The sequence below is a fragment of the Eschscholzia californica genome, unplaced genomic scaffold (assembly GCF_041429995.1).
Source record: "Eschscholzia californica isolate CP2 unplaced genomic scaffold, dmEscCali1.0.p SCAF_2, whole genome shotgun sequence".
NCBI lineage: Eukaryota > Viridiplantae > Streptophyta > Magnoliopsida > Ranunculales > Papaveraceae > Eschscholzia > Eschscholzia californica.
Window position 1 is genome coordinate 33,152,178 of NW_028238309.1, and position 14,325 is coordinate 33,166,502.

Sequence of the window (14,325 nt, forward strand, 5' to 3'; positions counted from 1 at the left end):
GATGGTGGTTGTAGAAGAGAAGAAGAAGAAAATTAAAAAAACTTATTATATTTCTGATGACAACTCACCGATGAGGTGCCGACAACTCTTTTATAATGATGGAGAGAAGAAAGATAAATATGAAATTCTTTTTTGAGAGGAAGGTAAAAAGATAAATATTAGTCAATTGTTAAAGTGGACTGAGATTGAATAGCAGAAGAGTTCTAAAGGGGGCATATTAGAAGCTTGTCATCTTTAGGCGACCATTCTGGGAGTTGGTCATCATTAGGGGCCCAAAATGGAATTAACCCTCAAAATCAAAAGAAGGAGCCTCTTTTCTCCCTCGTCTCCTCACCTCTCATACTTCACCTCTCTCTCTGCACTCTCATTTGGAGTCAGAAATGGCGAAGTTGGCCTCCCATCATTTGATTCCTGCTCTAGGGTTTCCTTTAATGAGAAGATCGTCTTCCCTCTCATTCCAATGCCCAAACCTTAAAGAGCAAAATTTAGCCAACAACTTCTCTCTACTCGTGAGGCGGTTCTCTTCTTCATCCAAGATAAGTATGAGCGTGAAAGCTGGCATAGTTGGCTTACCCAACGTCGGAAAATCCACTCTATTCAACGCCGTCGTAAGCTCTCTATCTCTCTATCTATCTTTCTTAATTCCAACTTTATCTTGAGGGTTACAGGACAAAGTTATGCTCTATTTGGATTCTAAAGGAAGCACGAAACCTGTTTGATAGAATCTTTTGTGATTATGTTTACAAAATGCTTATCTAGTTGAAGCAATAAATTCAATCAGACTATTATTAGGACATTATTCTCTACTATTTGAATAGAAATAACCCTTCTTAATATTGACATCAAACAACTTGTGGAAGTAATATTGTTTTGTTGTGGGGTTTTTGCATATTGTGATAGAGTGCAATGATATGTTATTATTAGCTTGCAATTGTAATCGTCAAATCCAAATGGACAATTCATAGTTCTGTTTCGCATGCCTATGATGTTAATGCTGAATGATGATACCCAGGTTGAGAATGGGAAAGCCCAAGCTGCCAATTTTCCTTTCTGTACAATAGAGCCAAATGTTGGGATTGTTGCAGTTCCAGATCCACGTCTTAATGTCCTTTCAGATCTTTGCAAGTCTCAACGCATGGTACCAGCATCTATAGAATTTGTTGATATTGCTGGGCTTGTTAAAGGTGCCAGTCAAGGGGAGGTGATGATTTATTGATGTGTTTGCAATCCCACATACACCACACCATCACACACCTCCACCCAAATTGCTGAACTTTTTATGGTTTTTATTAATTTTGTTTATGTATTCATAGGGTTTGGGAAATAAATTCTTGTCACATATCCGCGAAGTGGATTCCATACTTCAGGTTTGTTTTTCATATTACTCGAACATATTTTATTTATCATGTCTTCTTTTAATTTACTTCCAAAATGAACTTTTGACAACAAGTATTGTTGCCAAAGACAAGTTGCTTGTCAAATCAGGTGCTGACATTCTATGCAGTTCAACTCAGCCGAGTAACTTGGATACCGAGCAGAGCCTAGCTGAGATCCGCAGTCTAGGGTTCAGCCAAGTGACTCGGATCTGAGTCGGTTGACTCGAAGCTGACTCGGCTCGCCAAAATCTCGGACTTTAATTGCTGAATTTGTTGTTTAAACTGTAATATACTTGTTTTTGTCTTCGAAATATGAGGAGTTATCTATGAAGTTACAAATAAGTAAATACTAATTAAATTTCTAAAAACTTCTTGTAGTAGTTCGAAATAGGAGGAGTTATCTATGAAGGCACCCTTATAAGGGTTAAATGCACCTCTTTCTGTGTTGAGGCAGGCACCTTTGACACTTACAGGGTGCCTTCAAAATATCTCTGACCCAATAGATTACGGTTTCACATACCAAAGTTCTTTGTGTTCTTCTTACTCTCGCCGCCCAACTTTCTCTCTCTAGAATCTCGAAAACTTCTGATTTCAAATCTTTCCATCTCAAATCTTTCTATTTAGGGGGCACCTTTAAAGTCACCCCTAAATAGATTAGGGTTTCTTCACCCGTCACCTGCTTCCTCTCTTCTCTATACTTTCTTTCTCTTGGGTTTTTCAAGAGGTCAAATCTTTTGAAATATGATAAAAGTTTGTGGGGTTTCATAGTGAAGAAGATGAATAATGAAATAAGAGATAAATCTAGAAAAATCGACGAAATCTACCGGAAAATGAAGAAATGATGAAGGTAATTTCATTTTTTTCAATAAGATGCAATCTAGTGAGTAGTTTTCGATTATTTCGAAATTGAAAACGAAATTTTGTGGGATTTCGATTGAAATCTTGCACGAAAAATTTGTAAATGTGTTTTCGTTTCCCTTTCTCAAAAACCGAAAAATTTCGGTCATTTCGACATTTGAGTCCATTCAGATACATGGTTGGTTGTTTGCTCGGCCACATCATACACAACATTAAATCTGCTCGACGTTGTAGTATATAGTCATGCCACATATTTTACCTTGTTATGTATTCGTAATGACAGTAGTCCAATGAGATTGATCGCACCCAGAGCGCGAATGATACAACTCTTAAAAGGAATACTCAATTGCTTTGGATCATTGTCCAATCTAAATAAAAAATGACAATATTATTACTTGTTAATATTTTATCATTATACAATTTGGAATAAAGATGTTTGGAATTAATTGGATGTAGTAAGGACGTTTTTTGTATTTCCCTAATTCGGAGAAACAATAGTAGCAATTTGGCTTTTTACTGGAGTCGACAAACCCTGTATCAAAAAGAGGAGAAGGGAGATGCAGATGAGCTAGACGCCTTAGCGTCAAAATGGAGCCTCCCCTGGTGTGTTGGAGGTGATTTCAATAAGGTTAGATTCATCCATGAAAAGAAAAATGGGAAGAAACACGACAAGTATGAGGGACTTTGAGGAGTAGATTAACCGGAATCAAATGTTGGACTTCCTAAACTAGAAGACTTCACGACTAGGAAGGTTATAACAAAAAAAGTCCCAAAATACTAAATCCGGAGGAAATTAGTCTCAGACAGAAGTCCAGGACCCAATGGCTGGAAGCAGGAGACAAAATCTTAGCATACTTCCACAAAATCATCAACTCTGGAGCCAAAACAAATCGCATAAGCATGATCATGGATAAAGGAGCTGCTATCTTTGAGGAAGAAGAGATAGTAGATGCAGCGGTAGAACATTTCAGCAACCTATATCAGCATCCGAGATTGATTGGCATCCAGGGATAAAAAAATGCAGCTACCCTCGATGGCACCTGAAACCCCCTTCCTGCTCGAGCAAGAAGCATCAGACAAGGAAGTTTTGGAAGCAGTCAAAGGACTAGCCAAGGATAAGGCACTAGACCCTGATGGCTTCCCATCTTGTTACAGAAAAGATGTGGGGACACCATCAAGACAGACGTTATGGCTATGATTAAATGAATTCCCCATGGCAACATCTTTCAATTGGAGATTGACCAGACATACATAGTTTTGATTGTAAAGAAAATTACAGCAAAAACCTTCTCGGATTTCAAGCCAATAAGCTTATTGGGAGGACCTTATGAAATACTGACGAAGTTGTTGTCATCAAGATTGGCAAAGGTTTTAGAAAAATTTATTTCTCCCTTCCACGGGGCCTTCGGTGCGGGGAGACAATTCCTTGATGGAGTATAAGTAGCGAATGAGTAGATAGGTTCTAGGAGGAAGGGAGGGTAAAGAGGCTACTGGTTAAAGCCGACTTGGAAATGGCTTGTGGTCGTACAATTGGGACTTCCTATACCAAGCCATGGGTTTCAGATACAAATGGCAAACCTGAGTCTGTGGGTACATTTCCTTGGCTACTTTGTTAGTGCAAATCAATGGAAGACCGCCCAAAGTGCTAATCAATACTAGTGAAGGAGATCCAGTAATACTTATGTTATCCCTTTTGGTAGCCGAAGTTCCGAGTTATTGTATGCAGCAAGCAGAAGAAAAAGGATGGATAAGAGGCGTCTAAGCCCTCGGAGGGAACGACAGTCAACCACCTGTAGTTTGTAGATGATACATTATTCTTCGTAGATGAACATCAAAGACAACTAAGGAGACTCAAAGACATTCTTATTTAGTATAGAATGGCTTCCGGCTTTTAAGTAAACTATTCCAAATCCTCTACTTAGGCAAACTTTTTTATTAGAAAATCAAATATTCAATGTTTTGTAAGCTTTTGGAAAACTGACATCTCATCTTCTCCATTTGCAAATTTTCAAAATTAGGGTTTTGTTTGGAGACTTAGAAAAACAAGATCTAAGACCTCTCACTCGAACACAAAATTACATCCAATTCCTCTCACTCAAACCTTAAATTAGGGGTCTTCCATTGTTATTATCACAAGGAATCAAATGTCGAAAAATTTCGGTCGAAATGACTGAAATTTTACAGTTTTTCAAGAGAGGGAAACAAAAACATACTTGCAAATTTTTCGTGCAAGATTTTGACCAAAATCTCACGAAATTTCGCTTTCAATTTCGAAATATTCGAAAACTTACTAGACTGCATGTAATTGAAAAAAATTAACTTACCTTCATCATTTCTTCTTCATTTTCCGGTTGATTTCGTCGATTTTTATTCTTGATTTCTTTTATATTTGGTTATTTATCATCTTCGCAATGAAAACCTTAAGAAATTTCATCCAACTTGAGAAGATTTGAGATTTTGGTTAGAACCCTAGAGAAATTAAAATCGGCGCATGAAGAAGGAAGAAGACACTTTGGTCAGTTGAAAGAAACCCTAATCTGTTTAGGGTATAAGGATTATATCAAGGGGGAATTTATTTTTACTACAAACAGATACTCGTGTTTTATTTTAGATTAGCCCCTAACTGTTACTATTTATTGCAAATTAGCCCCTAACCTACCTGTTTTAAGGTTGTTAGTGGTAGATAATTCAATTTAGCCCCCTAACTTAACTATTTTATTGCATATTAGGCCCCTAACCTAACTGTTTTGGAGTTACTAGGGTTAAATAATTCAATTTAGTTCCTAAACTAGCTGTTTTATTGTAGATTAACCCCTAACCTAATTTTTTGGGGTTATGAGGGGTGAATAATTCAATTTATCCCCTCACTTAATTGTTTTATTGCATATTAGGCCCTAAGATACTAACCTTTCATACTAAGCAAACGTTAATGAAGATCCTAACATTTCCACAGATTTGTAAAATTTCCATACAGATCGAGAAACGTTTCCACTTTTGGACCAATAAAATTTCCACCGAAACCGACATTTCATTCCTTGCATTGACATTCCCATCAGATCAAAACTAGAGCAAATAGTGCTGACTGCTGAATCAAACTCGAAGAAGAAAGGACCTTGTAGGACATAAGAAATGTACTGTGTACACTGTATAAGAGACAGAGTTTTGATTCTAAGAACGTCATAGGACACCTCCATTTCTTGGACCTTCCTTCTTTAAACTTGTTATTTTTCTCTGTAAAAAATCAAACTCCTGTTTCCTCTCTCTGGGACCTATTTTTCTTTGTATTTTAACTTTGCTTGGCCGAGGAAAATTTGTTTTCGAAGAAGAAATACCACAGCAGATTTGAGATGAGCAAGAAATATAGAAAGGAGATTGAATTTGAGAGAAGTTAAAGCAAAAAAGTTTGGCGATGGAGTTTAGCTAGAGAATGAGAGGTTTTAGGGGAAAAGTTCGAGAGATATTAGGTAAGATTGAGATTTTAGGGATGAAGTTTGAGTTCAAGATGGAGAAAGCAAAATGAGAGTTGAGACTTGACAGAGAGAAGAAACCGATAGTTGACAAAGTTTAAGAATTGATTTTCGCAGGTATGGCGTATTAAAATCTTTTACTTTGTTCTCCTCTGACATCAGCGCAACCAAACGGCAAAAAAACAATTTTCTCACCTTATTTCACCATGAACCAACTGGGACGTGACGTATACTTGTACTTTGTAATTTAACTCAAAATATATAATGGTACCAATAATAATTCTGCTGAAATTTGTCACTCCCTCCGTCACAGTTGTTTGACCTTTTGGGAATTCAACTTCTTAAGGGAAGTTTATTTATCGTTGACAACTAAAAATATTTTCCTAAACTACCCATTTAATGTTGAGTGTTTCATTAAATAAAGTATTGATAGAAGTATAGAACCAATTGGAATCTATATTGGTATTGAAACGAAAAGCTCGATGTGGAAACTTCATCATATTAGTAAACAAATGAATGCTATGCAAGGAAAGAGGACAAACATTTTGGGACATCCGTAAAAGGAATAACACCCAAACAAAATGGGACAGAGGGAGTACTTTTTAGCAATGGTTGATCCACAAATAAAAATTGTAAGTGTCTGGAAGGACCTACTACAAGTAAAAATTGTGCGTATCTGTGAATGTGTGTGTGCTCTGCTTGACTGGGTGTTTTACCATGTACCGACTGTATTCTGTTTTGGCAATTTCAGTCACCATGTTTGACACCGTTTATCAGAGGTGGATACTGATACTCATACAGTCCAGCTAGACAGAAGAAAGAAGCAAGAAAAATATAAGAGCATGATACATACTAGTAACCAACTTTTTACATAACACAGAATAACCCTACAAAATGAAGAACGATCCAGGTACACTGAGTTGAACATATAAGGACCTAAGGAAGTTGATATTCGAAGTTTGAAATAGTGACATCTTTGATTCTCCATGATAGACTTAAGCGCTGTGCACCCAGGGCATAATTGCTTAATCATACTTCTGTTTTGAAGTTTGTTGTTTATTACATCCTAATTCTTACCTATGTAGTCAAAAACTCTAAATATACTTTTTCTACATTTCGAATTGTGAAGAACTGGTGTTTCTTGAAGTTATGCTTACGAGTTTCATGTTTCAAGTTCCCAGTCCCAACTCCGAATTTCACTAGATTTCCATTTAAAATTGTTTTTTTTCATGTTCTAGGTTGTACGCTGTTTTGAGGATAATGATGTCATTCATGTAAATGGGAAAGTTGACCCGAAGTCAGACATTGATGTGATAAATCTGGAACTGGTGTTCTCAGATTTGGACCAGGTACGCAATTGGGAGTTTCTAACAGCAGTTGGTTGTTTCTTCCAGTATTCTGTTACAAAATCTATCTCCCTGCTCTGCTAAAATTGACAGGTCATTTGGTTAGTTCATACTTCATACTTTTTTTTCATGTGAGTTCATGGTGTGTCCAAGCACGGCGATCATTCATTTTATATAACATACGCTGCAGAATGTCGTCCTCTTTCTAGAAAACGCTCCATATTTAACGTGAGATAGTAATAGATCAGAGATCTAGTGCCTTCTGTTGTTATTGAAACCTGACAGACATGGTCCATGTACACAACGACGAGGATAGTAATCTGGTAAACTAAGTTGTATTTGTTCCAAGAAATGCAGATTGAAAAAAGGCTGGATAAACTGAAGAAAGGCAAAGTGAAAGATTCGCAATCAAAAGCTAAGGTAAATATTTCTAATTAATATACCAAGTATCATCCATCTCTTCAATTACTATGTTAAATAGTTAATGTTTCTCAACGCAGTAGTTGAGACTATTGAGTTACTCCTTAACAGTTGCTTGTTGGTTATATCAGGAGGAAGCAGAAAAGTCTGGCTTGGAAAAAATTCAGCGCGAACTTATGGATGGAAAGCCAGCACGATCAGTAACTTTGACAGATTTTGAAAAAGAATCTATAAAGCATCTTTGCTTGCTCACGATGAAACCTGTTATCTACGTAGCCAATGTAGCAGAATCTGATCTTGCACAGCCTGATAAAAATCCTCACGTAAAGGATGTGATGAACCTTGCTTCACAGTTGCAATCTGGATTAGTATCAGTATCTGCACAGGTAATTGTTGTCCGATGCTTTCTGCGAGGTCTTTGCATATGTCAGCACGCTTTTTGATGTTTTATGCGCTTTAGTCTTGAGCACCAACATGTACCTGATCCACAATAACTATCATTTGTTTTACATGGTCCGAAAAACCTGATTGCATAAAGCATGTAGAGGCGTAGAGCAACTAGTTGGTTGCTCACCCCCAAGAAAAACATTTTTATCAAATATGTGAAAAGTGAACTTGTTTTCTTCATAACTCAATCTGAGGCTTGTGTTATAGAGATTATCTCATGCTTTTTTACTATATAAAGTTACCGAAATTGGACTTGTGGTTCAAAAGTTATCTTATAATTAGTTCGAAGTAAAAAGAGCTGAAGCAGGGGGTTTCTGTTTTTGAGCACACTCTCCAATAAAGTAAAAAAGAAAGGAGTTCAACTGTTCAAGGCCAAAATCTTTTCCTATGTCCTTTCGTCAATCCAATCTCAAATTTGGCCCTTAGCCAAGTTTTATGTGGAGAGATTTCTTATTTTCAGGTCTCAACTGACAGATAGATTTGGTCATCTGACTTCATAGCATGTGCTCCTTCTATAACTTCAATTTATTAATGATAAAAGTATGAATATTATTAATTCGTGTTCCTTAAGGATGTTCAAACTGCATATTCGTTATCACCTTAATTTCATATTAGTAATACTTTTCGCACTGAAGCTATGCATTCATGTCATTGTAGGTTGAGGCTGAGCTTACTGAACTTCCATTTGAGGAAAGAATTGAATTCTTGAGTTCTCTTGGTGTTAGTGAAAGTGGTCTTGGGAATCTTATTAGGGCGACATATGGTCTTTTGGGACTGCGTACTTACTTTACATCAGGAGAGAAGGTTCAGTAATCTAATCTTTAATTGCGTACTTACTTTACATCAGGAGAGAAGGTTCAGTAATCTAATCTTTAATTGCGACATAGAACTTGATTTTAAATAGTTAATAAGAGTGTTTCTTCATTTATACAGGAAACAAGAGCATGGACGATACATGCAGGTAAGCTATTTTGATAATCTTGTTTACACTTCGCACCTTTTTTAACGGTTTCATAAAATTGTTAGACATTCAGTACCTCACAATCTCACATGCAAAAAGCAAATCTTTCCCGTACACAGCTTCATAAATCTTATATTTCTTTGTGATCATTAGGAATGACTGCACCACAAGCTGCTGGAGTTATACATTCTGACTTCGAGAAAGGGTTCATCAGAGCTGAAACTGTGAGATTCTTAAATAGATATCATTCTCGTTATGCAACTCCGCATCCTAGCATATGCAAATTGCACTTGTATATGGTCATTTTAAATCTTAAACTACTCCAGTCAGAATATAAACTGCATGGCATTTTTACTAAATTTTTTTTTTTTTTTTGAAACTTAGAATGAATATATTAAAGAGAAAAAACTATGTACAAGTGGGTGGGTGGCTTATAGGTGATGCTTCACGATATCCAAGCCTCCCAATTAACTACTACATCTATATAGGATACATTCTTAAACTTATCAATTCTCCTAACCCATGAGTAGATTACACCCTTAACATCCTCAATGTCCACGACCGAGTTTAGGTTCTTTTTCTTTGAAGACTTTGTTATTCCTATCAGTCCATATACTCCAAATGATCGCGGCTGGGACTAATTGCCAGACCTCCCTTCTATGTTTCCTCTTGAACAGTCCGTCCCATTGAGTAAGCATGTTGTTAATGGATTCAGGGGGACACCACTGGGTTGCCAATAATTTGACAAAGTAGTTCCAAATACTGGCTGCCACCCTACAATGGAGGAATAGGTGGTCAATCGATTCTTCATCTTCCTTGCATAGAATGCATCTATTTGGGATTTGAAATCCCCTTCTTTTCAGGGCATCCACTGTGGGTACTTTGCGAACTAGAGTAGCCCACACAAAGAATCGATTAAAGAAAGAACCAAAACAGAATTAACTCTCGAAAGGGATACTGTTTCTTTTTCTTTTTCTCCCCGTGGTGTAAAATTAGATTAAAGAACCAAAACAGCAAAATTTGGAAAAAAAAGAATTAGAAAAAGTATAAAAGCTCTCAACGAGACAAAGATACACATTAAGGTCAGGACTCTTTCTAGACATGATACAACTCAGTAGTAGAAGTCATGACGTAAAAATACCAACCAAAATCCAGTGAGAAATTAACAAATGCTTAAGAATCTTATCAAGCAAGTACATGAAAACCAATGATGATGTGGCATGGTGGTCTGACACTTCGACAATGGGTGTACACACCTAAATAGTTTACCCATCAGTTGTTGAGGTGGATTTGGCATGTACATCTGGATGCCGCTGACATTTTAGTGGTAGATCACTGGTAAGCTGACTTACTGTACTACTAGTAATGTTCAGCTGGCTACGCAAACAGATCTTTTGAGACAATTTTTTTTTCCTTCAGCTGGTACCCATGGGAGGAAGTCCCACTCGGTGAGGACGAAACAAGATTTCTTTTCTACAATGCAGTTCTCACGCTTTCATGCTAATGTTTCTAAATTCTAATAGTAACTTGATATGTCTAAGGTGTTAGATTCCACAAGAACACCCTCTAAGAATTAAGAGTACTTGGTCATTTTCCACCTCTATGAGTGGTATAATTGAATGTCATTTGTAGATTAAAGCACATCAAATTATTGTCTCTCATAGTAGTATAGTACTCCATATTGAAAAATCTGTGCATTTTAAGTTTAAAAGATTTTTACATATCTAGTTACTCAGTTTTGGATTACATTAGATATTGATCTTTTGAATAATTCGATTAACTTCAGTATGCTCGATAATCAGGTAGCGTACAATGATTTTGTTGCAGCTGGATCACTTGCCGCTGCAAGGGAGAAAGGACTAGTAAGCCAATGCTTCACTGTTTATACTAATTCTGACATGTGCACATAAGGCCAAAATAAATTCTTTGTCAAATGCATGGATAATTAGTAGTTCTGATGGATTTCGTGTAACCTAATTATCTAAGCAAAGTCAGAGGCTAGTTGGTCGAAGCGAGTAGTAGGTAGTAGGCTGCTGATGAGGACTATAACTTGTTTGGGCATGTCATGGTTCATTCTTACAACTCTTTGTATTCCTCAACTCATTAAAACCTTGATTCCATTGCGGCTAACACCACACCTCTTGGTTTTGTCAAGTCTTATTGAACTTTTTTTTTTGTTGAAGAAGAGTCTTATGGAACTTAACTCTTTGCCTTGAAACTTCTAAATATAGATCCATATTCCGTTAACTCAAATCATAATATTGTAGAACTCAAATACATAATGACCTACAATTCAAATAACTATTTCTGACATGTTTGTATGTAATATTCTTGGGTGATAAAAGATGGTTGATGGTTTTACTCTAAAATGCAGTTGAGATCCGAAGGAAAAGACTACATAGTTCAAGAAGGAGATGTCATGCTCTTCCGTTTCAACGTTTAATCCCCACTCTGCTCACGTAGAAACCATTAATTCTTTTTAATCACCCCAAGTTGGGCGTGTTCTCCAACGAACAATCAGGTAAATCTTGTTTGTCTAATGTTGCAGAAAATTTTCGAGAAGATATAGCTCATCCTAAATGCAAGGTTTGAGGTTAACATAATATTGAAATGTATAACATTATTTTCATTCAATGTCGAGAAAGTGACTAGAGAGTAGTAGCATTTTACGTTGCTGGTGTACAGATTTTTAATAAGTTTTTATTTATGTGATTTTGATTTTTGCTGCATTGGTTTGTGTTAATAGCTATAGGATCTGGTGTTTGAAACTGAATTTGAATTTTATCAATTTTATGACTTTTTTTTTGGGTTATTTCCCAAATGGCCCCCTAGGTTATAACCAGCTTCTCGCGTAAGCTTGTTAGTTTATCAAAAGTACGTAGATAATCTTTTGGGTTATTTTCCTAATGGCCCCCAACTTTGTGACCAGCTTCCTGCCTAGCCCCTTACTTTACGAGAAATACCCATATGGCCCCCTTCCGTTATAACACCGTCATTCTCTCTCCTCCATCATGTTTTTTCTCTTTGCCAAGTCATGCCACATCATCTGTTACGTCACCTCATCACCTTCTCCGGCGAGAGTCGTCGGCCGGCCAATTTCCGGTCGGCGACTTCAAACATAAAAAAAAAAAAATTTCTTAGAGAGAGAGAGGAAGAGAGAATTTTTTTTTTTTTTTATTGTTTGAAGTCGCCGGCCGGAAATTGGCTGGCCGGCGACTCTCGCCGGAGAAGGTGATGAGGTGGCGTAACAGATGATGTGGCATGACTTGGCAGAGAGAGAAAACATGATGGAGGAGAGAGAGTGACGGTGTTATAACGGAAGGGGGCCATATGGGTATTTCTCGTAAAGTAGGGGGCTAGGCAGGAAGCTGGTCACAAAATTGGGGGCCATTAGGGAAATAACCCTAATCTTTTTCTGTGGTTACCATCAAAACACTGTTAATGTCAGGGTTTGTACTCCTAAATTACCCTTCATTTAATTGTGTGACACAACAACTTTCTTTCTCTCCCTCTCAAACTCTCTCATCATTTTGCTTGATTACCCATTTCTAATCAATTTCTCATCCATCAAATCATTTTACAATATCAAATAGATAAGATGTTGTTTCAAACAGATCAAACAAGATCTGAACTGCATCAAAAATCAAACCATCACTTAAATCGAAGGAGCTCTTCAGATTTCTGTCATTGCAACAAAATCAATGCAAGATCTTAACTACTTTTCTAAGAGAGAAATAGGCAAACAACAACTAGCGAAGATAAATTGTTCCTGATTCCTCTGTTAATGAGAGCCAAAAGGAGTAAAAGTTTAAACTTTCCAAAGGAGATAATATCTCAAATACAAAATTAGTACAAGCTACATATATAGGATGAATGAAATTAAACAAATAAATCATAATAACAGCAAACACATGATGATTTTATCTAATGGACTTTTCGTTTTGGGTTGTAGCTATGTAGAACTCAAACGAGTTGTAGCTATGAAGAAGACAAAAGAAATTGTTGAGAAGGTGATGAAAGAGGAAAATGATGAGAGAGTTTTAGAGAGAGAGAGAAAGAGAGAAAGTTTTGGAGAGAGATCTTTATGATCCTGAGTGATGTTTATGTTTATGGCACTGACCATAATGGAAGCCCTGGAAATACCTAAGTCGACTTCTACAACGAGGGTTGAACATCGATTGGATAACCGAGTTTTTGAGCTTCCAATCCAAAGGGTTCGGTTATTCTAAATTTCAATCCCAACCAATTCGTTCATGGTTTGGTTCGGTTCAAAGGTAAAATTTTTTGCAAGAACAAACTCTCGAATTTTCAACTTTAAAACTAGCTACAATTATACTTAGAACGTGCTAAAAAATAGTATTATCTCACAAACCCTTAAGTCTACATGTACGTGATTAATTAGACATAGTTTATCAACATTCGAGGAAGAGAAAAGAAAATGATAAACAATTGAATCATATATCCTCACATATATAATACACAGAATGTAATAATAAATGGTTTGGTTCGGTTTCTTCGGTTATCCGTCAAACAAATCCATAGACCGAGCCAAACCACTCGGTTTTTATATTTTAGTATCCAAACCAATCCGGATAACCATTGGATCGGTGTCCAAACCGCCCAAATCTGTTTGGATCGGATTGGTTTGGTCGGTTCGGATATTAAATGTACACCCCTAGACTACAACTCCAGAAGAAATGGAGATCAGAGTTGCAGAGGTTCTGTTTGGTTTGAGAAGGTAATCCCATAGCCATCGAAAACTTAAAATAGTTCCTGATAATGCTTTTCAAGACAAGATACTAATGGACCGAGAAGTGTTTCGAAGTCGAGAGTTTCTTCCTTAAGCGGACAACCTTATGCTCCTGAATCTTTATCTGCAACTCTCTTTCAGAGTTGGTACTTCAATTTATAGTCGATATGTTTCTCTTTGCGGCTGTGAATCTGGTGTTGTTCCTGAATCTGTTCTTGCCCTAAACCCTAATCAACTTCGTCAAATTGGGGTTTCTGCTTTTTTCAGTTATTCATCACAGTAAGAGAGAGAATAAGAATCAACATGACCATTGAGTCTCAGTCCTGGAGGTGAATTACATCAGAGTTTTGTTGTGTCAGAAAGTTTATAAACAATACAAAGTTTGAGAGATTTTTAAAGTAAAATAAAGTTTTTAGAAAGAGAGAGGGTTGTTGCGTCAGACAATTAAATGAAGGGGAATTTAGGAATACAAAGTCTGATATTAACGGTGTTTTGACGGTAACGGCCAAAAAAAGACTATCTGAGTATTTTTGATAAACTAAGGAGCTACGAGGGAAGCTAGTGATAACTAGGAGACCATTTGGGAAATAACCCTTATCTTTTTTTTGCATAGGAAATTGGTTAGATGGTCTGACCATAAAAGAATTTCATCAAAGAGTTGAGCAAAATAAACTGTCTAAGCTACTGGGCATTAATTACG

General features: G+C 36.7%; 1 protein-coding gene across 1 annotated transcript; it reads left to right on the top strand.

Moving 5' to 3' along the window:
- Positions 1-298: 298 nt before the first annotated feature.
- Positions 299-11,604, top strand: LOC147557462 (GTP-binding protein-like protein). Its single transcript, XM_086658315.1, has 11 exons — positions 299-608; positions 1,013-1,201; positions 1,314-1,367; positions 6,940-7,050; positions 7,405-7,467; positions 7,599-7,853; positions 8,572-8,718; positions 8,848-8,875; positions 9,029-9,099; positions 10,678-10,737; positions 11,250-11,604. The coding sequence occupies exons 1-11, from the start codon at positions 381-383 to the stop codon at positions 11,316-11,318; spliced, it is 1,275 nt and encodes a 424-aa protein (XP_086514441.1). The 5' UTR covers positions 299-380; the 3' UTR covers positions 11,319-11,604.
- Positions 11,605-14,325: the final 2,721 nt, after the last annotated feature.